This window comes from Scylla paramamosain, chromosome 3 (assembly GCF_035594125.1).
Source record: "Scylla paramamosain isolate STU-SP2022 chromosome 3, ASM3559412v1, whole genome shotgun sequence".
NCBI lineage: Eukaryota > Metazoa > Arthropoda > Malacostraca > Decapoda > Portunidae > Scylla > Scylla paramamosain.
In genome coordinates, this window is record NC_087153.1 from 34290522 (window position 1) to 34310964 (window position 20443).

The 20443-nt window shown below is 42.3% G+C and overlaps 1 protein-coding gene and 1 long non-coding RNA gene across 2 annotated transcripts in view; one reads left to right on the top strand and one right to left on the bottom strand.

Annotated features, from left to right (window-relative positions):
- The window catches only part of LOC135094183 (uncharacterized), a 123788-nt gene extending 104710 nt beyond the window's left edge, over positions 1 to 19078 (top strand). Inside the window, exons 4-5 of the mRNA XM_063994040.1 lie at positions 13443 to 13683; positions 14783 to 19078. Of these exons, the coding sequence (XP_063850110.1) occupies positions 13443 to 13683; positions 14783 to 15236 (695 nt within the window). The 3' untranslated portion in view covers positions 15237 to 19078. The remainder of the gene's footprint in view (positions 1 to 13442; positions 13684 to 14782) is intronic.
- The window catches only part of LOC135094192 (uncharacterized), a 46201-nt gene that overhangs the window by 15352 nt on the left and 10406 nt on the right, over positions 1 to 20443 (bottom strand). The window contains exon 2 of the long non-coding RNA XR_010263656.1: positions 9836 to 10074. This is a non-coding gene — a long non-coding RNA (uncharacterized LOC135094192). The remainder of the gene's footprint in view (positions 1 to 9835; positions 10075 to 20443) is intronic.

Here is a 20443-nt window from a genome sequence, read left to right on the forward strand (position 1 = left end):
TTTTGTGGTTTTGTGGTATAATATGTCTATTTTGTAACTTCTGGTGGTGTCAATTAAGGTACTTTTCCTTTGATGACATCCATTTTCATGTTTTTTTTTTCTATTTGCTTTGTCTGTTGTAATGTTGTGTAATGTGGTTGGATGTATTTTACTGTGTAGAATTATAGTAGGTTACGAATGTGGTGGTGTGTGGTGGAGTGTGGTGAGGTGTGGTATGATGTGACGTAAGTAGAATGTGATGTTGTGTTGAGGTGTGGTGTGCTATGGTGTGGTGTAATGCGGTGTGGTGTGGTGTGATCAAGACCCTGTGCTGCTTTTCTGACTCCCTTCCTTCCTCTGCTTGCTCTCTCTCTTTTTCAATCACTTCCTCAATTTATTTTCTGCATCATCTGTTTCCATTCCCTTTCTTCCGCGTTCATTCTTTCCTCTGTTTACACACACATATTCCCCTTTCCTATTTTCTCCTTTCCTTTCTCTCTTTTTTGTTCTATCTAGTTCCCTGTTCTATTTTTTTCTTAATGTCCTCCTATCCTACAATTACATATTCACTTCTTTCCCTTTAATTATTTTTTCCTATTTATACCCTTCCATCCTTCCTCTCTCCTTCCTTCTTTTGTTTTCCTTTCTTCCTTCCTTTCATACTCTCCTCCTATTTCATGTTTACTCCCCTATCTTCCTTTTTCCTCTCATTCTTCCTTCCTTTCCATCCTTCCTTCCTTCCATTTCATGAATTCTTTCTTACCGTTCCATATTCACTTCCTTTCTTCTAATTCTCGTCCCGATCTTACTTTTCTTCATCCCCTCTTCTTTCCTTCCACTATTCATTCTTCGTTCCTTCCTTCCTTCCTTCCTTCCGTTCTTTCATATTCTAATTTTTCTTCCTTTTCCTGCCTTCTCTCTTCCTCCTCCATTTTCCTTCTTCCTTCTTTCCATTCCATTTGTCCTTTCATCTCTCCTTCCTACTTTCCATTCTAATAATTTCCTTTCTCCCTTCCTTTATTCCTTCCTTCCTTCCTGCCTGCCTATCTCCCTACCTTCTTTTCCTTTCACGTTCATTCCCTCCTCTTCCAACCTTCCATTCTTCCTTCCTTACTTCCCTCCTGCCTTTCCTCTCCTACATGTACCCTCTTCTTTTTTTTTTCCTTTCCCATTCCTTCCTTCCTTCGTACCTGCCTTTCCTTTCATGTTCACCACCTCCCCTATATGTACCCTCCTCTTTTTCCCTTCCCTATTCCTTCCTTCCTTCCCTCCCTCCTTCCTTCCTTCCTTCCTTCCTTCCTTCCTTCCTTCCTCCCTCACCGGCAGGCCCCGCGGGGAGCTGCTGGGGTCACGGCGCGCCAGAAAACTCGTGTCATTTAAAGCAAATAAAAACGGAGGGAGAGCGGGGGGTCGATCCCGGGCTCAGGGTGGGGATGTGGCAGGCCAGCGGGGCGCCTCCACATTACCAAGTCTGATGCCTCTGCCTTCCCCTCCCTCCCTCCATACCCCCACTTCCTCCACCTCCACCACCAACACCACAACCTCCTCCTCCTCCTCTGACTTCTCCTCCCTGCTTCTACCACCTTCTTCCTCCTCCTCCTCCTCCTCCTCCTCCTCCTCCTCCTCCGGATCGTTTTTTTTTTCTTTTCTTCATCTTTTTCTTCCTTGCTCTTCCTTCTCTTCTTTTTCTCCTCTTCTTCAATTTTTCTTCCTTGTCCTCCTCCTCTTCTTTATTCTTTCTTTATTATCTTCAATATCTTTTCTTTATTTTGTTTTGTTTTTATATGTTCTCATCCTCGTCTTTCTGTTTATCGATGTTCTCTAGTTTCTTTCTTACCATCGTTCATGTTATCATTATTTATTTATTTTTCTTTTTCTTCTTTTCCTCTTATTATTTTAACTTCTCATCCTTCGTTTCCTATTTTTCTAAATCATCCGAGATCTTTCTTCTTTATTTAGTTTTTTTCTTTTTCTTTTCTTCTTTCTATTGTTCCATATTTCATACAGTATTTCCTTCTCTTCCTCTTTTTTCACCTTCCTCAATCTCCTCCTCCTTTTTTTATTGTAAAGAGAATTATTCTTTATTTTTCTCCATATTTCTTATTTTTCTTCTTATTCTTACTCTTATTCTTCTTATTATTATTTCTTCCTCTTCTCATTATCAACAGTCAAACACTCCCGCTGCCAACAGTTCACACCACCCCACCACCACTAACACCATTATCAACACCATAACTACCAAAACATACTTCTTGTCCTCCCCTTCTTATACCATTTCTCCTTCTCTCCCCATTATCATCAACAGTCACTCCTCCTTCTCTGCCCTCTTCATCTCTCCCTAACCTTCCATTGGGGGGGAAGGCGGATTTCATGGTAATATCATCATCTTCTTCCTTATCCTTTCTCTACATTCACTGTTCAATCACCATACTGTTATTTCTTTTATTTATTTTCTTTTTTAAGTTTTCATTTTTTTCTTTATTAAACCGCTTGGTAGTATTTGTATTGTCATCTTGAACGCTCTCTCTCTCTCTCTCTCTCTCTCTCTCTCTCTCTCTCTCTCTCTCTCTCTCTCTCTCTCTCTCTCTCTCTCTCTCTCTCGTATCTCTTTCTCCACCACACCACCTTCTCTTTTTCTTCCGTCCTCTTCTTACTCTTCTTCCTCTTTTCCCTCCTCCTCTTCCTCACTCTTTGTCTTTTCCCTCTCTTTCGTTCCCTCTTTTTCAACATCCCAGCTCGTCCTCCTCCTCCTCCTCCTCCTCCTCCTCCTCCTCCTCCTCCTCCTCCTCTTACTCCTCCTCCTCCCGTTCCGCCACAAACCCTTCAATATTTCACCGGCTTTAGTGGCAAGGAGGTGCAAGGGATCTAACCCTGCTCTGGTGGGAATCCTTGCCTTCTCCTCCTCTTTCCTCCACCTCCTCCTCCTCTTCCTCTCTCCTTCCTCCCCCCTCTGTCTCTCTTCTTCTTTCTCTCCTGCAAGATCCCCCCTTTTTTTAATGGTGTTTTTATTTTTTTTTTTTTTTTGTTTTTTGTATTTGTGTATTTGTTTGTTTGTACTGTTTTTTTTTTTTTGGTGTGTGTGTTGATTGAGTTTAATTTTCGTCACTGTTTTAGAGTAACTGTTGTTGAGTTGGTTTACTGTACTTTATTTTTAACTCTTCTTTTTTTCCTTCGTGTTTTTTTTTTTTTTTTTTTTTTTTTGTTTTGTGCTTATTTCCTTTATATTTATTTGGTTGATACTCATTACGTAAATTTATAACTCTTTCAACCTTCTTTCTTTTTCTCCTCTTCCTCCTCCTCCTTTTTCTTTTATTTTAATTTCCTTCTTTTGCCGTTAATTCTCTCACTTGTAATAAAAAAAATAAATTATCTCACTTACGAAGATACGAAGGTAAAAAAAAAAAGCGAAATAATCAAACAATTCAGTGTGTTGGGAATCGCAGAGAGAGAGAGAGAGAGAGAGAGAGAGAGAGAGAGAGAGAGAGAGAGAGAGAGAGAGAGAGAGAGAGAGAGAGAGAGAGAGAGAGAGAGAGAGAGAGAGAGAGAGAGAGAGAGGCAATAACGAGGTGACCCCAAAGGACGCGGGTGAACTCTCAGTCTGCTGGATTTCCACACTTATCAATATGCCCAAGTTATGTCTTCCTTTATCATGGCAAGGCATTACCGGGCACCTCCCTCCTCCCCCTCCCTCCTCCCTCTTCTCTTCCTCCTTTACTCCTCTCCCTCTTCCCTCCCTTCGCTCCTTTCCTCCAACTCTCCCTCAATTCTTGCTCCTCCTCCTTCTCTCCCTTTCTTCCTTTCTCCCTTGGTCTCCTTTCTTTTCCGTCCCACTCCTGCTTTCTTTCTTCAAACTCTCTCTTAGTTCTTCCTCGTCCTCCTCCTCCTCCTCTTCCTCCTTCTACCTTAGTCCTCTTTCCCACCCCTTCCCTCGCTCTTCTTCCTTCCTTCCATTCTTTAGTTCTTTCTCTCCTCCACTACGTTTCTCCCTTGGTTTCTTCTGCTCCTCTTCCTTCCCTTCGCTTTCTTTCTTTCCTCCAGCCCTCCCTTAGTTGTTCTTTTTTCCATTCCCTATTTTCCTCTCTTGGTTTCTCCTTCTCTCCATTTCCTTTGCTTCTTTCTTTCTTCCTTTCATTCCTCCTCCCCTTTTCTTTTTGTCCATGTGGTTCTTTCTTGCTTTCATCCCTCCCCCCGTTAGTTATTACTCCTCCCATTCCCTTCCCTTGTTCCTTTCCTCCCTCCAAACCTCCCTTAGTTCCTCCTTTTCCCTCCCTTTATCTCTCTTTGCCCTTCTTTCTTGTTCTTTTCCTCCCTTCCTCTTTAGTCCTTTCCTACTTCCTTTCCTCCTCCTCTTCCTCTTTCAGTCACTTATATGTCTTTTTTTTTTTCTCTCTCTCTCAACCTTCCTCTCTTTTCATATTCTCCCTTCTCTCTCATTCTCTCCCTCTGTCAACGTCTTTTTTTCTGCTCCACCTCACTCCCCTTTCACTGTTCCGTACACTTAACATTTACCCTCCCTCCTTATCCTTCATCTTTTGCATCCATTCCTACCACTAATCACCTCATCTTATTCCTATCCTCCTCATCTTCTCCCTACTCTCTCCCTTCTTACCCTAACTACCTACTTTCTTTTCTCTTCTCTCCCCCTTCCTTTCTTTCCTTCCTTCCTTCCTTCCTTCCTTCTCAATAAATACATAAAAAATCTATTGAGTCATTTTATCTGTTGATTTTCTTATTTTTTTCCTTCTTCATAGTCTTTCATTTGTTTTCTTTTTTTTTACACATAATCGCCGCTTCTTTTTCATTATTTTTGTGTTTGTTTTAATTATCTTATTTTTATGTTCTTTTTTTTACGTTTATTTATTAATTTTTTTTCTCTTTCACTCCTTTCTTCCTTTCCCTTTCCTTCCTTGTCTATTTCTTGTTCTCTGTCTCTCGCCCTAAATCTCTCTCACTCACTCTCTCTTCCCATGTTAAAATTCTCCTAACCAACTTCCGAAATGCCTCCATTCCTTCCTGCCTCTCTCACTCTTCTCTCCTCTCTCTCACTGTCTTCTCAATTCTTCCCATTTTCTCTATTCACTTCTCCATTCATCTCCCATCTCCACTTCCTTCTCTTCTGCCTTTCACTCCTTCATCCCCTTCACCGTCTCCGCCTCCTCCTCCTCCTCCTCCTCCTCCTCCTCCTCCTCCTCCTCCTCCTCCTCCTCCTTTCCTCCTCCTCCTCCTCTTCCTCCTCCTCCTTCATTTTTCAAAACTCACTCATCTCGGGGATTGATGGAGGAGTCGACCGGAGAGAGAGAGAGAGAGAGAGAGAGAGAGAGAGAGAGAGAGAGAGAGAGAGAGAGAGAGAGAGAGAGAGAGAGAGAGAGAGAGAGAGAGAGAGAGAGAGAGAGAGAGAGAGAGAGAGAGTATTGGAAACCACTGGATTGAGAGATTAAGGGCACAAAGAAGTGGAGGATAAAGATGGGAAGGAAGAATGAAGAGTGACGGAAAGGAAAAGGAAAGTTAGAAAGGAGGAAGGAATGGAGGGAGGAAGGAAGGAAGGAAGGAAGGGATGGGCGATGGGGAGGAAGGGGCAAAGAGGAACCATCTCCCCCTAATCTTGGTGACCTGGTGAATGGTAACCTTTGGGATCAAGTGAGCTTCCCCTGACGGTCACTTTCCATTACACGAAAAAGAGATAAAAAAAAAAAAGTAGCAGGGACAAAAAAAAAGAGAGAGTAGATAAATAAGACCAGGAATGTTTATTTTTCACTTTCCGTTTATTACGTATCAGGTGGCTTGTTTTCTTTATTGTTTTGTTTGATGGCTTGTTTTCACTTACAGTATGCATGAAAAGTGCTTGTGACTACTTGTCTGTTTATGATCATTTGAGTTTACGAGTCACAGCGGAGAAATAGTGGTGGTACTTGTAAATGTGAAAGTTGTAGTAGTAGTAGTAGTAGTAGTAGGAATAGAAGTCAACTGCCTCTTTTTTTATTCAGTATTTATACCTGAACAAAATTACGTGTATTCGAATGCAAAGAAAAAAACTATGTACTGAAGATTACCTAATAAAACACCTGCAAAAACTAAACTATGAGTAACCGTAGTACCGACAATGATACATCATCATGATCAACACCGCCACAAATAAACAATAACAACAAACACCAACATAACTAAACACACACAAATAAAACAAAAGAAAAAAAAACTTTCGTGACAGTACATTCACACCTCCTGTCCTCCCTCCCTGCCTGCCTCCCTGCCTCCCTTCATGCAGCCTCTCTTTTCACGGGCCTGCAGCGCTCCCCGACACACGCTCACCCTCCTCCCCGCAGCGGCCCAAGTGCCCTCACACCGGTATTAAGCTCAGGAGATAACGCTGGTAAAATAGAATTATTGAGCACTTTCTGTGATAATTAGATGGGGCGGTAAGCCTTGTGGCGGCGCCGGGAGGAAAGGAGGCGGCAGGCAGGGAAGGAGGAGACGGGAGGGAAGGGAGGGGATGAGGAGGTGCCAAGGAGGAAGGAAGATTCTGGGGACAGTGCCGGGGGTGACTGAGTGGGTGAGAGCAAGGGAGAGAGGGAGGAATGAAGAGGGGGGAAAGAGTCAAGGTGAGAAGGATTGGAGAGAAAGAGAATGGGATGGGAAGGAAGGGAGGGAGAGTGGAGGAGAGCAGCGGGAGGGACGGAGGGGATGCGGGAGACAATGGGGGCAGGAGAGGAGGGGAAGATCGCACGGTATATACAGAGGCGCGACCTGCGAGGCGAACAAGTGATCTGGAGGAGTGAAGGTAGTGCGGCAGACCTCGCGTGCTCCCAGCCTCGCCGCGCCTCATCCGCCAGCCTCCCTCCTCGCGGCCTCTCTCTCTCTCTCTCCTCAGCCTCTCCTCCTCCCTTATCCCTGCTGTCTTCTCTCAACATCTCTCTTCATATCTTCATTTCCTTCTCTCTTCTACTTCTCATCTTATTGATTCTCTCTCAACCTCTCCTAGTGTTATCAGTTCCCTTTTCTCTATCCCTCTTTCATTTTCATTCCTTCTCTCATAATCTCTCTTCTTTAGCTTCAGCCTTGCTTCCTCCTTTCTCTCACCATAGATTCCTTTTTTTCTTCTTATTCCCTTCTCCAATCCTTAGCTTTACTTCCTTCTTTATCCTTAACCTCTGACTTTCTTTCTTTTCTTCAGTTCCTATTCTTCTATAATCTACCACATTATCTCTCTCTCTCTCTCTCTCTCTCTCTCTCTCTCTCTCTCTCTCTCTCTCTCTCTCTCTCTCTCTCTCTCTCTGGTGCTCATAATCAGTCTTCCATCCAGTCAGCCTTCATTCCTCTAATCTCGTATTCAAGTGTGAACCGCGCCAGGTATCCTAGTGCCCGTCGTTTACCGTCTAATTTCTCCCTTTCAACGTGGGAGAAACAAATGACTGTACTCGGCAAAACAGACGAGAAATACGCGCCTCTTAGTGCCTAGAAAAGCTACATGAAAGTTAACCTGTGTGTGAGTGAGCTGATGGTTAGAAAAGAAATATGTTGTTGGAATGTGCAATAACGTGTTGCGGTGAGAAGTGTAAAAGCGATTCGCATTTGTGGTGTTACCGGCACTGATGATTAGAGAAAAGCTAAAGGACGACCGAGTGAAGGACACAAACATGGGTGGAAATGTTTCTATAGTTGCCGCTCTTATTTACATTTTATAAGCATAAATAGCACAAATTATATACACAAAAAAAAAAAAAATTGTAAAATTGCTAAATACCCAAAAGGTAGCATTTTAAAAGATAATTCTTGATACGAAGGGAGAAAAGAGATTATTATTTTTTTTTCTCTCTTTTCATCGCTGCAGTAAGCATCATTGGTGCCGGCGCAGTACAAGTGATATTCACTGCAGGTTTTCAGATTTCCTGATAAAATCATATTATAATTTAGTTTTCTTATTTTCATACTATATTTGTCAGCTGCAAACAACAGTTTCCTTATTTTTTTTGTTTATAAAATAAAATGTGCGTGTGTGTGTGTGTGTGTGTGTGTGTGTGTAAGGAGGGTGGGGCAAGGGAGACGTAATCGTATCTGCTTACGTGCTTACGTCCGTACGTGCGTGGTTACGTGCATATGCATGTTTTCTGCCACTTCATATTGCAAAGTCTCTTCCGTCACAAATGAAAGCACGTGAAATACATGTCCGTATGTAGAACGTACTACGCGTACATTTCCAATTGAAACCCGGCACGCGGTCTCCGTAGAATTTCAAGAGAAACAATTTTTACCGGATGGGACAGCCGGGTTCGTCTCTCAGCAAGTGTTGGCATATGGGGGGCCGACCACCACCTATTAATTCAAATAAACATGACTCCGGACACTAATTGTGCAGAAATGCTTATATGAATCATAATGTTACTTTGTTACTAATTTATTTTCTTGTGAATCTTAACGTCTTTTTTTTTAAGTTGAAAAAGAAAAAATGCTCCGTTGACACTATCACTCCATATCATTAATAAGAATAGTTGTAAAAGCGAAAGTGATAGATAGCTAAACAGGAAGACTGACATACACGCAAACAAATACGGAATGCAGGAACTGATAAAAAGGAGATATTAAAAGCACTTAATTGAGCAGCTGCTACCTGAGGGAGGGACAAAGAATGGAACCAACCAGCCTGGAGGAAAATGACAAATTATTACAAATGAACCACGTGAGTAAAGAAAAGAAACGATAATAATGGGAATGATTTCCGTTCAGCCGAGGTTTGCTTTTCCCTAATTACCGATCTGGAGATTCCAGATAACTGCTGATCTTGTTCCTTATTTCATGGACAATTTTCTCATACAAATGCGCACACGCGCGAGCTCGCTAGCAGAGATGGTAGCAGCGAGGAGTGGATATCAAATGAAGAAGAGACTGGATAGAGTGGATAAAAGGATCAGACGAGTGTAGCTCACGCTCTGTACACCACAATTAGGTAAACACACACACACACACACACACACACACACACACACACACACACACACACACACACACACACACACACACACACACACACACACACCGCCCTGGCTCATTAATTACAGTTATCAGCAATAGATCGTCTGGTGAGGGGCGTGAATCAGCCGCTTGCCGCTCATTAGCGTTACCTTCGCACTATCAACGTGTGGCGATGTACCACTGCATCACAATACCATTTTTTTTTTTAGGGGGGACTTTTACTAAATAACTATTATTTTCCCATAATTTACACAGACCATCGTCGTAAACCTTGAACCACTGTGTACGAATTGTTATCATTATTCTTATCCAAATCCCTCTCCCTATGAAATTTTTTTTAACACGCGAGCAATTTAATACAAAAAGGCCGGACTTACGTGAAATACTCAGACACTTAAGACAGGATAAACTTTTCCTGTTTGCATTTTGAGATAAAGACGCTCACACAGCAAGAGGTGTTATGGATGCTTAAAGATTTCGTGCATCTTTTAGGACCTTTGTTTAAGTAAGAACCGCCCTCTTATCGTCAACCCCTTCCACGCTATGGCGCCAAAAACAACTGATGTGTTCGAATATGTAATGAAGAGGGCCACCTCCCCCTGCACGCAGGTATAACACCCGAGTTATACCCGGTACCTGAGGACTGCTAGCTAACAGGTAAAGGGTATTATGCGGTGTCCGTCCGTTTCGTCCTGGCTGGGGCATCGAACCTGGGATTTGTTAATTGTGAGATGAATACGCTGATCATTTACCAGTGTGTTCCTTCCTAGTCTGTGTTGGTCATACCCAATTTCCAAACTTGGGTCCTACAAACTTAATCGATTGTCTCTATCCTTATTACTATTCCTTTTTTCACAACAATAATAGGTACAAATAGTTCAGTTTTTACCTTTTATCCTGTGCGCTGACTTGTGGCGGCGATGAGTGAAACGCCGAAGTCCAGTGAGACCGAAAACACTTCACCAAGGCACTCTACGTAACGTGACCACGCAAGCACACCGATGTAGAGTCTTTGCGGTGAGCCTTCATTGAACGTGAGAGTTTTGCGTCACTCGTCCAGAAGTGACACATTCCCCACGGCACCAAACACTGCATGTCCGGTCCTCTGTCAGTTCCGGTGCCGCCCACCTGAGGACACATAAAGATATAAATATTTTGATCACATGCTTGTATTCATGATGACGGCGACAGGAAGAAATATCGGCAATTTTAACTCAGCTGAACTTGTAAATTTAATAAGAAAAACAGTAGTGAAGTATAAACACTAAATTTCTCTAACGTTTAAAGTTCATTTACAGAAAGAAATATATCTAAAATTTCCCTCTGAAGAAAGCAGTAACCGAAACATTACAAAAAATATGTTTCTCCTTCATCCCGTGTTTTCTTACCACCGAATTGTACTTCAGTTTGCAGCGGTGCTGTTATAATGCTCACAGCTCTGGAAGAAAACATATCACATGATTATTATTCAGAAAACCATTGAAAAACAAGAACCTATTACTTTCCCTTAACCGATGAAACATGCGAATAGTGACGGCGGGCCATAGTGTGGGTGGTGGTGGTGGTGGTGGTGGTGGTGAATACAGTTCGGATCTGTGCTTGACTGTCATGATGATTCCAAAGAACTTATAACAATCTAGTTTTGTTATTGTCCTGTTATTATTTAGTCATTATAGTTTAGTAGGTCTGCATAACCCCGTTGTTGCGGTGCATTAAGTCTGCCAATTAAATGCATGGATAAAAGAGAACATTATCTGACTGACACACACACACACACACACACACACACACACACACACACACACACACACACACACACACACACACACACACTACTGCACTACGTCCGCATATTAGTCAAATTTTCAATATTCACAATAGAAGTTCACGCACACCCCTGACCCAGCCTGCACTCCACCGCCTCAGCGATACGGTTCATTAAGGCAATACATGCATGGTTAATTTGTATTACAACAATTTAACTAACATGTCTGCGTCAGTATTCTAAAATCTATGAATGCTTTCCTGAATGACATAAGCATTCATTCATTTTTGAGTTTTCTATTACAATATTTTCAGTTCTTCAGTGACAAACTATTATCATATTAACTATTATTATTATTATTATTGTTATTATTATTATTATTATTATTATTATTATTATTATTATTATTATCATCATCATCATTATGATTATTACCATTGTTTTTTTTTATTATTATTTCCATATTATCGTTATCATTACTATTGTTATATTATTCTAAAACAGTAATCATGCAACACTCAATTTGCTCTTGAATCTACTCATGCCAGTACATTAACAAGCACAATATAATAACGCTAAGGTAATACCGTTGATGCCAATTACATTTTCTTCCCGGTCTTTCCATGCACTGTGCTGTCTGGCTCTTGAAACTCGAACTGCCTATAAACTTTTTTATTCGTTTATAAACTACCGACGCACACGATATCTTTATATGAGGAAACAAAACCTGAGGACGAAGATGAACAGTGATGATTAAGGAGTGCGAGTGTTGTGTCTAGCGGTGTGTGTGTGTGTGTGTGTGTGTGTGTGTGTGTGTGTGTGTGTGTGTGTGTGTGTGTGTGTGTGTGTGTGTGTGTGTGTGTGTGTGTGTGTGTGTGTGTGTGTGTGTGTGTGTGTGTGTGTGTGTGTGTGTGTGTGCAAAATAAATTATACCTTTTTTTTACGTACTAATTATTCATAGTTAATAAACTGTGTATGGCGAATACACAGAAAATATTTCTTATAAAAACTCAAGAAATAACCTATGTTTCTACTTCGATGAATTATAGATAAACTAAAATAATTTCACCAGTTTCGTTTCGCAATTTTTTTCTGTCTAAAATGAACACACAAAACCGCCTACAGAATAATTACATAACACCCACATCTAGCTAAGCATGTGCGACTAACAACTGTTTGAACCATCTGACGGACCCATATTTGCTAACTCCAGAAACTACACGATATATAAAACACCCACGCCGGCAGCTCCCCAGGCCCTCAAGCAGCGGCCTTCAACACCACCACGCAACATCCCCTACGCATTGCAATACCTGGAAAAAAAAAAAATCTACACGCAGTGAAAATTTTAAAGACCCCTCCACATCAGTCCACACGCCCACCTCTTGTCCCTTCCTTCACGCCCTAAGCCACGCCCTTAATTTCTACATCTACTACTAGTCCAATCGTTCACGCCCTCCTATATCACGCCCAACCTGGTGACGTCACACGGCTACTCGCTCTCTGATTAGTGAAGCCGCAGAGGTTATCGATTTCCAGCGGCTAGTGGTCCAGGGGACGTGGCTGGAACACACCACCTGACGAAGCTACACGTGGATTGGCTGCCTTCGTCTGTGGGGCGTGGCTTATCGAACAGATCCCCTGGCGATTGGCAGCCTCGAGGATGGGCGGGGAAAGGGCGTGGGCGTGATCTGGAGGGGCGGGAGGTGCCAGGTCTTGTCTCCCTGGATCGAGAGTGGGCGTGGTGCAGTGGCGTCTCCGTGGGCGGTGTGGGCGCAGGTGGGCGTGAGGATGCCGGTGTGGGCGGCCTCCACCGAGTACCTGCACTTCGCTAACTCGGGTAATGAGGGAGGAGTGGATGAATGGAGTAATGGAGGGAAAATGGATGTAGAGAAGAGGGTTGCGGAGGAGAAAGGAAGGGTGGGGGTGGGGGGCGAAATGGCCTAAAAAAAGAGGCAACGGGGACCAGGTGGGAGTGAAAGACTGAGAGAAGGGAGAGTTCATGAGGAACTACTGGGTGGTGAGGGAGGGAAGTAGGCAGGTAAACACTGAAAAACGTAGTGCAAGGAAGAATTAAATCATACATACATAAATCAACCTTTCCTTACTTGTATAAGTTTGATAGTAATTCTCAAACTTTCAGTAAATTACATTTGTATTGTAATTGTATTGAAAATTAAACAAAATACATAATATTCTTGTAATTTCGACAACACTAAGAAATGTATCTAAAATTTAACTGCATATTTGTATATTATGACAATTATAGTGGTAACTAATAATAATCATAATCATAACAATAATAATAATAATAATAATAATAATAATAATAATAATAATAATAATAATAATAATAATAATAATAATAATAATAATAATAATAATAATTAGTAGTAGTAGTAGTAGTAGTAGTAGTAGTAGTAGTAGTAGTAGTAGTAGTAGTAGTAGTAGTAGTAGTAGTAGTAGTAGTAGTAGTAGTAGTAGTAGTAGTAGTAATAATAATAATAATAATAATAATAATAATAATAATAATAATAATAATAATAATAATAATAATAATAATAAAAATAATAATAACAAATATCCTCCACTCTGGCCTTCTGTGCATGTCAGTTGTTAATGCAGTTTCATGTTACTCCTTCTTTCGTCCAAATTTGATCTCTTAGCAAGCTCACAGGTTTTCCTTCTCGTTCTCTCCCTACACCTGCCTATATCACTCTTTGCATTACAGTGGATCCCTACGAGCTGCTGGGTCCTCGGTCCTCACGGCTGGCAGCGCAAGGGTCAGGCCAGATCCAGCTGTGGCAGTTCCTTCTGGAGCTCCTCTCAGACCCCGCCAATGCCGCCGTCATCACCTGGGAGGGCACCGCGGGGGAGTTCAAGATTCTCGACCCAGACGAGGTGGCGCGCCGCTGGGGTGAGAGAAAGTCGAAACCCAACATGAACTACGACAAGCTTTCCCGCGCCCTCCGGTGAGTCCCGGGTTGCTGTGGCCGTTCAGTGGCCGCTCAGTGTTAGTAAGTCATTCTTGGCCGAAAGAAGACTGATAAGTGATAGATAACATTTCAAGTGGTGAATATTCAGGCCATGGGAGCAGAATTGAAATAGCTATAAGATTGCATTTGCTTCTGGTCCCACGCTCAAGTGGATAGGGACTAAAGTGTCCCAGCGGTGTGGTCTGCACTAACGGTAAGGTTTGCCCCAAGGTCTGCAAGAAATAGTGATGCTAATGTCAATAAAAAATAAAAAAAATTAAATCTTGCGAAAACACGAGATGTGAGGTTCATCATCAAAAGTTTCTATTAATGAATTAGATAGCGAGTATAATTAGGACTTTGTTGGGGTGGTCACTGGAGATATCATTGGACAGCAGTGTTGCACCTCTCCCTTTATTCTTTCGGTATTTCAATGAATACTGCTCTTCTGAATTTGCTTACAGTATGTTTTCCCCGTCTCCCAGCCTCACTGAGCAAGACTTTCTACTCAGGCTGATTCCTGTCCTGCTCAACTTAGTGATGCACGAGTTAATCAGTATCTTCACTCTTTCATCCCTTTTACTGATAAACTCGGGAAGTCTGTTTCAGTTTTTTCCTCATCCCTACGAAATGAACTATTTCAAAAGGGGAGTTTTAAGACACTTAAAAAATTTTATTCATCTCTCTCTTGGTTATTTTATTTCTATATAATTTCGGGAACGGTCTTATGAGCAGGCTTTTTTAGCCTTTGCCATAGACCAGTCTTTCTGATACATAAATAAAGACAAGAATGCAGCTTAACATTAGTCTTGAGACACACGAGAAAAATACAGCCAAGTCAAGGCTTGTATGTTTTTTTTACTAAATAACTGACCGTATTATTCGAGTTGCAGAATTAGAACGGCTGAACAATCCTCTGCAACAATAAAGGACAAAGATGAGATTTTATGTCGATGAGGTGCACAAGCGGTGCCATATCAATAATAATCACAGGTAACAAGCCACACACACAAAAAAAAGTGACTGGAGGTCTCCAGGTGTGTTCAGGTGAGCAGAAGGACTTGCGATGAGATGTGTAATTTGCCGTGTGTTGCAGGTATTACTACGACAAGAACATCATGACCAAGGTGCACGGCAAGCGCTACGCCTACAAGTTCGACTTCCGTGGGCTGGACCAAGTGCGGCAGCAGCAGACGGCCGAGGCGCAGCGCTACCCCGCCGACCTGAGCTTCCTCACTGGGTACTCCCAGCTGCTGGGGAGCACCTCCCCCCTTGGTGCGGGGCCACTGGCACCGCCCTCCCCACACCCACCACCTCCACTACTCTCTCCACCCCCTTACTGGGCCGCCGTGTCTTCCGCAGCTGCCCTGGCCACGACCTCACCGCTAGCCACCTCCTCCCCATTAGCCACCTCGCCCCTGGCCACCTCGCCGCCACTGGGGCTACACGCCGCGCCCCTCACCTCGCCCCTCAGCTCCCCGCAGCCGGACACCCCAACCACCACAACCGCCGCCGCCCAAAGGACGCTGCCCCACTACCCGTACTCATGAACCCTGCACAGGGAGTGGGACAAGCCTGCCCCCGTCCGCCACAAGCGGGACCTGCTGGATTACTTGATGCTGCTGCGTCTACTTACACCCCCAGAGCCTCCCAGACCCTGGCCTCCAGCTGCAGGCTCCTCTGGCGGGCAAGGGAGTCACCTCGGGGCGTCCTGGGCAACCTCCCGACAACGGTGAGGCCGCGGCACTCCTCGGGGCCTCTGTCCCCTGTTCCCTTCGTCTTCGCGGAACCGCGGGGCCGCACCGAGCGAGATACTCAAATTAATCTATCTCGTCGATAAGACTCACAAATGTTCCTGAAAGCCACACCAAGGGTACAGACGGCTGCCACGGCACAGATAGGCGTAACAATACATAACGCTGTGGCAGCAAACAAACACTAAACACAGGCGTCAGTCAAGTAATAAACAAAACACCATGTCACTTAGTTAAGAATGTCACCAGGCGCCACAACACACACCCTCACATTGGTACCAAACCATACGTAAAGTGCAGTACAAGGAAAGGTCACGAAAGACTTCCATATTCCATAACCTATCCAACTTCTCCCCTCTTCCAACCAAACACTTCCTGTTCTAACGCTCCACGTGCCAAACAAACCACTCCCCTCCTTCTCTTCCCCTCTGCGACAGATCAGTCAGTGCAAGAGATAATAGATTCACACCCCATTACAAAACTCAAAATCCCAACTAAACTCACCACACATCCACACCGCCCTGACTCTTCACTCTGCGACGCGGTGGACTAGGCTAGGCACCACTCTCTCCACCATCGCCTCAGCACCGAGTTCCGCACCACCGAGATGACGCTGCTTGTGAGGGGCTCTGCAGAGCCTCGGGGCGTAGGTGAGGCAGATGTTACTAACTTGAAATGTTAATTAAGAGTACCTGTTCAGCGTCATACAGTTTGGTTTGGGGACTAGTATTCCCTGAGTGTTGCAATTGTATTATTTAAGTTCCATTATTCGTTCCTCGTGATATATATACGAGAATTATATTGCCTTACGTACAAGTCCACTTTTTTCTGTGGGCGCGTGTATGTAGCTCTTTTTATTTTTATTTTTATTATTTTTTTTTTTTTTGTGTAATAACGTGTCTTCAACCTGAGCTTGCACCTGAATATAAGCAGAGTTTTGAATCAGTATAGCAGATCGACCATTAATTAAGTGAGTAGTAAGAATTAGCAGAAGCAACGACTAGACAGATATACGTGTGGTGAAATTTTCATAGTTTAGATTATGTCTCGCATGTTTTCTTAATTACTAACCTTTTCTTGGAATTAAGACATATCAACATTTGAACATATAATTGCTCAACTACACTTATAAATCACCAAGGAGGGGACAGGAGTAATGCATTAAAGCCACTCGCACGCTCTTAAAGAAATACTGTCAGTCTTCAGGTGCACGCTTCTGTTGAACACCTTAACACGTAAAAGTAAGATCGAAGCATCTTATACTCCCCATTCGTTCAGGTCAGCGTCCCCTCCCTCGCCTCGCCCCAACCCCACCATTAGGCAAGTCCTCCACATATCAAGCCCAACATTCCCTCAGCCAGTCCCCAGTTGGCTAGCACAGTGATCAAGCCGGTTCATGATTGGTGCAATGTTCCTCCAGTCAGGACAAAGCATTCATTCCTCATTGTATTACTACTAGCATTTATTTACATTAAGTGTTGTTATGCAGTATTATTATATAGGTGACCTGTAGGTGTTCTGATTAGCTGTAGTGGCTCATTGCTGTCATTATCCCAGGTGTGTAAGGATCACCTGTAGGATGGCGCGCTTGATCATCGCTGACGGTGAGAAGCCCGAGTGATAGATAGAAAGGTAGTAGAAAAGGAATGTTTTGCGTAGTTTCGTTATTAGGGAAAGGGAAGATAAGTAACCCGAGTGAAATTTTTGTACGTTTCGAAAGATTGTGCTCATAAGAATCAGTTACAAAAATAATTTTAAAAAACGAGTGATTTAATATAGAAAATATAATTCTTTTGTCGTTTCGTTATGGTAAGAGAAAATATGTACTGTGTGTGAAATATTGTACGCTTTGAAAGTTTGTGCTCAGATAATTACAAAAATATATAAAGGGTGTGACAGAGTGATTGGAAGTAGAAAACCAAGTTTTTGAATAGTTCTAGTTTCATTATTGAAAAGAAAATACCTAGTATGTAAAATTATGTACTTCTGAAGAAACTGTGCTCAGAAAAAAATATATATATATGCAGAAAGTTATCAGTGAGAGAAAATAAATAAATGTAGAAGAAGAGACGCATCACAAACATCAACTTTTCCACTTTTCACGATTACGATAAAGAAAAAAAAAAAAAGAAAGCTCATCCACAGGTAATTAGATGAAATATTGCAAAGACCGTCTTAGGATGCTGGTCGACACTTGTGTCCTAGAAAAAAAAAATAAAAGAATCAGCAGACGGTTTATGGTGCTCAGTAAGATTTGCGCACAGAGTCAATGCATAAACACACGCTGCCGTTTCGCTTATGTGCAAGCGCGCGTGTCCATGTAGATAGCAATTCGCACCGCTTCCCACGCCCATCTGACCTCCATCTTCTCTTGGTTCTCCTTGGGGCACTAAAAAAAGAACAGCAAATACACGACACACAAAATTTAATATCGTCACGTAGGTTAGGTCGTCATATTTACGAAACTACTTTGTTTATATCGATTTCTCCAGCTTTGTGTCGCTTTTTTTTTTATGTATCCATGTATTGGGAACTGCTTCGAGCGCTATACATACTGGATTTTGAGTCTTTTGAGGGTTTTTTTCTTTTTTATAAGCTTTGCAATATGATTTTTTTTTTACATGTATGTCATCTATCAACAGTAATCTTTTTATTGAGCTTCTATCCTCAACTTTATGGACTTAAGGACGTAGAGAATAAGTTTCCTTTTTTGTCTGTTTATAAGACGAATATCCCACCGATTTACTAAGGGCTACTCGGGGTTAATATCCCACGTTCGCCCTTCTTTTAGCTTGACTTAGTACATTTTCAAGGACTGGTTATTGCAAATCAGTACAAGATTGTCCTTTATACCCTTCTCCTCCTCCTCCTACTCCTCCTCCTCCTCCTTCTCCTCCTCCTCCTCCTCCTCCTCCTCCTCCTCCTCTTCCTCCTCCTCCTCCTCCTCCTCCTCCTGTCATATACTCATAGGTACAGATGTTCTACCACGCACCAAGTTGCTAAACAGAACCCGTGAACGCGATGCCATATTAGTTAAATTCAATCAATGCACCTGCTTTCCCAGAACCTCACCTTTTCCCACCTCTCACCTGTCTCTCCCTCTCCCCCCCCACCCTTTACCAGTGCGCCCGTATAACATTAGGTCTCCCTTAGCTCATTTCTGAGGATTAAGCGTACAAATGTTGAATTTTGTGTTTTCGTGAAAAAAAAAAAAATAGAAAATCACTATTAAAAAAATTAGTTAGTGGAACTCTAAACTCCTCAAAATAAGGACACACACACACACACACACACACACACACACACACACACATAGCAACCGCAAAATCTCACTAATTATGCGATACAAAAGACAGTCCCAATCATTTCCCAAAAGGGGCTGGGCACCCTGATGCCTCCAGCCCTCTTCTCCTGTTCTCCCCCCCTACGCCCTCCACTCCGCCCCCCTTAACTCTGATCTCACGCGTCCCCGCCACGAGGACGTGAGGCCGACCCAGAGGCTTGTTTAGTTGTAGATGAAATGGTTACTTTGTACGAATCTGTCACGACCATTTCTGTTCTCTCTCTCTCTCTCTCTCTCTCTCTCTCTCTCTCTCTCTCTCTCTCTCTCTCTCTCTCTCTCTCTCTCTCTCTCTCTCTCTCTCTCTCTCTACTACTACTACTACTACTACTACTACTGTTGACCCATCTCCACTTTCTTCGCAAAACAGAAAAAAATGGATCACTGGGTTGTCTGTGCATGCATTTTTTAATGATACTTTGGTACTTTTTTTAATATTTACGTATACATTCGTCCTTCTCTTCATTCTCCACCTTCACTCCCATACTTTATTTCCTTCTTTCTTCTCTTGTGACTCTCATTCGTTTTCACAATAAGAGTAAACGAAGGAGATGCCATATTCTCTCTCTCTCTCTCTCTCTCTCTCTCTCTCTCTCTCTCTCTCTCTCTCTCTCTCTCTCTCTCTCTCTCTCTCTCTCTCTCTCTCTCTCTCCCTTGTAGATAGTCTGCCTGTTGAAGCTTTGTCCCGTAGACTGTATATATTGTAGAGCTACAGTAGTGAATACGAAATTAGTATGTCCCGCAATGCTTTCATAGATTAGTGTATATCTTAGTTATGTAAATGTAAGTCTCTCTCTCTCTCTCTCTCTCTCTCTCTCTCTCTCTCTCTCTCTCTCTCTCTCTCTCTCTCTCTCTCTCTCTGACTATATTCAGTCTGTACCTAACCTTCCCATATTTCCGGCTTGTATTGAGGAGCCTCCCGGCCCACTCACTCATTCACCTCAATAAAGTGCTAACAATGTAACATATCATTTGTTTTCTACACGCAACACTTAACATTATTTTACCAACACGTGCAGACATCAGATGGACTATGAATTGATTTTTTCTACGTCATCTACATTCGCTGATAATAATAGAAAAAAAAAGTCTGTAGAAATTGTGAAAAAAGTATCTATGCGTTTATAACCTCGCTGATGATCATGAAGGTTTATTTTTTAGGTGAAACGTTCCACTACAAACGTTTATCTTCGCTGCTTTGTAGATTTTGTCTTTTGCTCATGTTTACGTTTTCTTTTCGTCATGATTTTGTGTAATTATCGTGTGGGCCTAGAGGCAGCCAGACGGCCCGTGGCGTCAGGCAGGGCACGAGTTTTGGAGGAAGGGAGAGAAGGAAAGAAAGGAACTATGGTGTGCTGTTAAAATAGTGTGATCCTGTTCAGTAATTATGATGAAGATAATAATAGTAGCAGCAGCAGCAGTAGCAGTAGTAGTAGTAGTAGTAGTAGTAGTACTAGTAGTAGTAGTAGTAGTAGTAGTAGTAGTAGTAGTAGTAGTAGTAGTAGTAAATAATAATAATAATAATAATAATGATAATAATAATAATAATAATAATAATAATAATAATAATAATAATAATAATAATAATAATAAAAATAATAATAACAATAATAATAATCATAATAATAATAATAATAATAATGTAGCTATAATGCCTTGATTT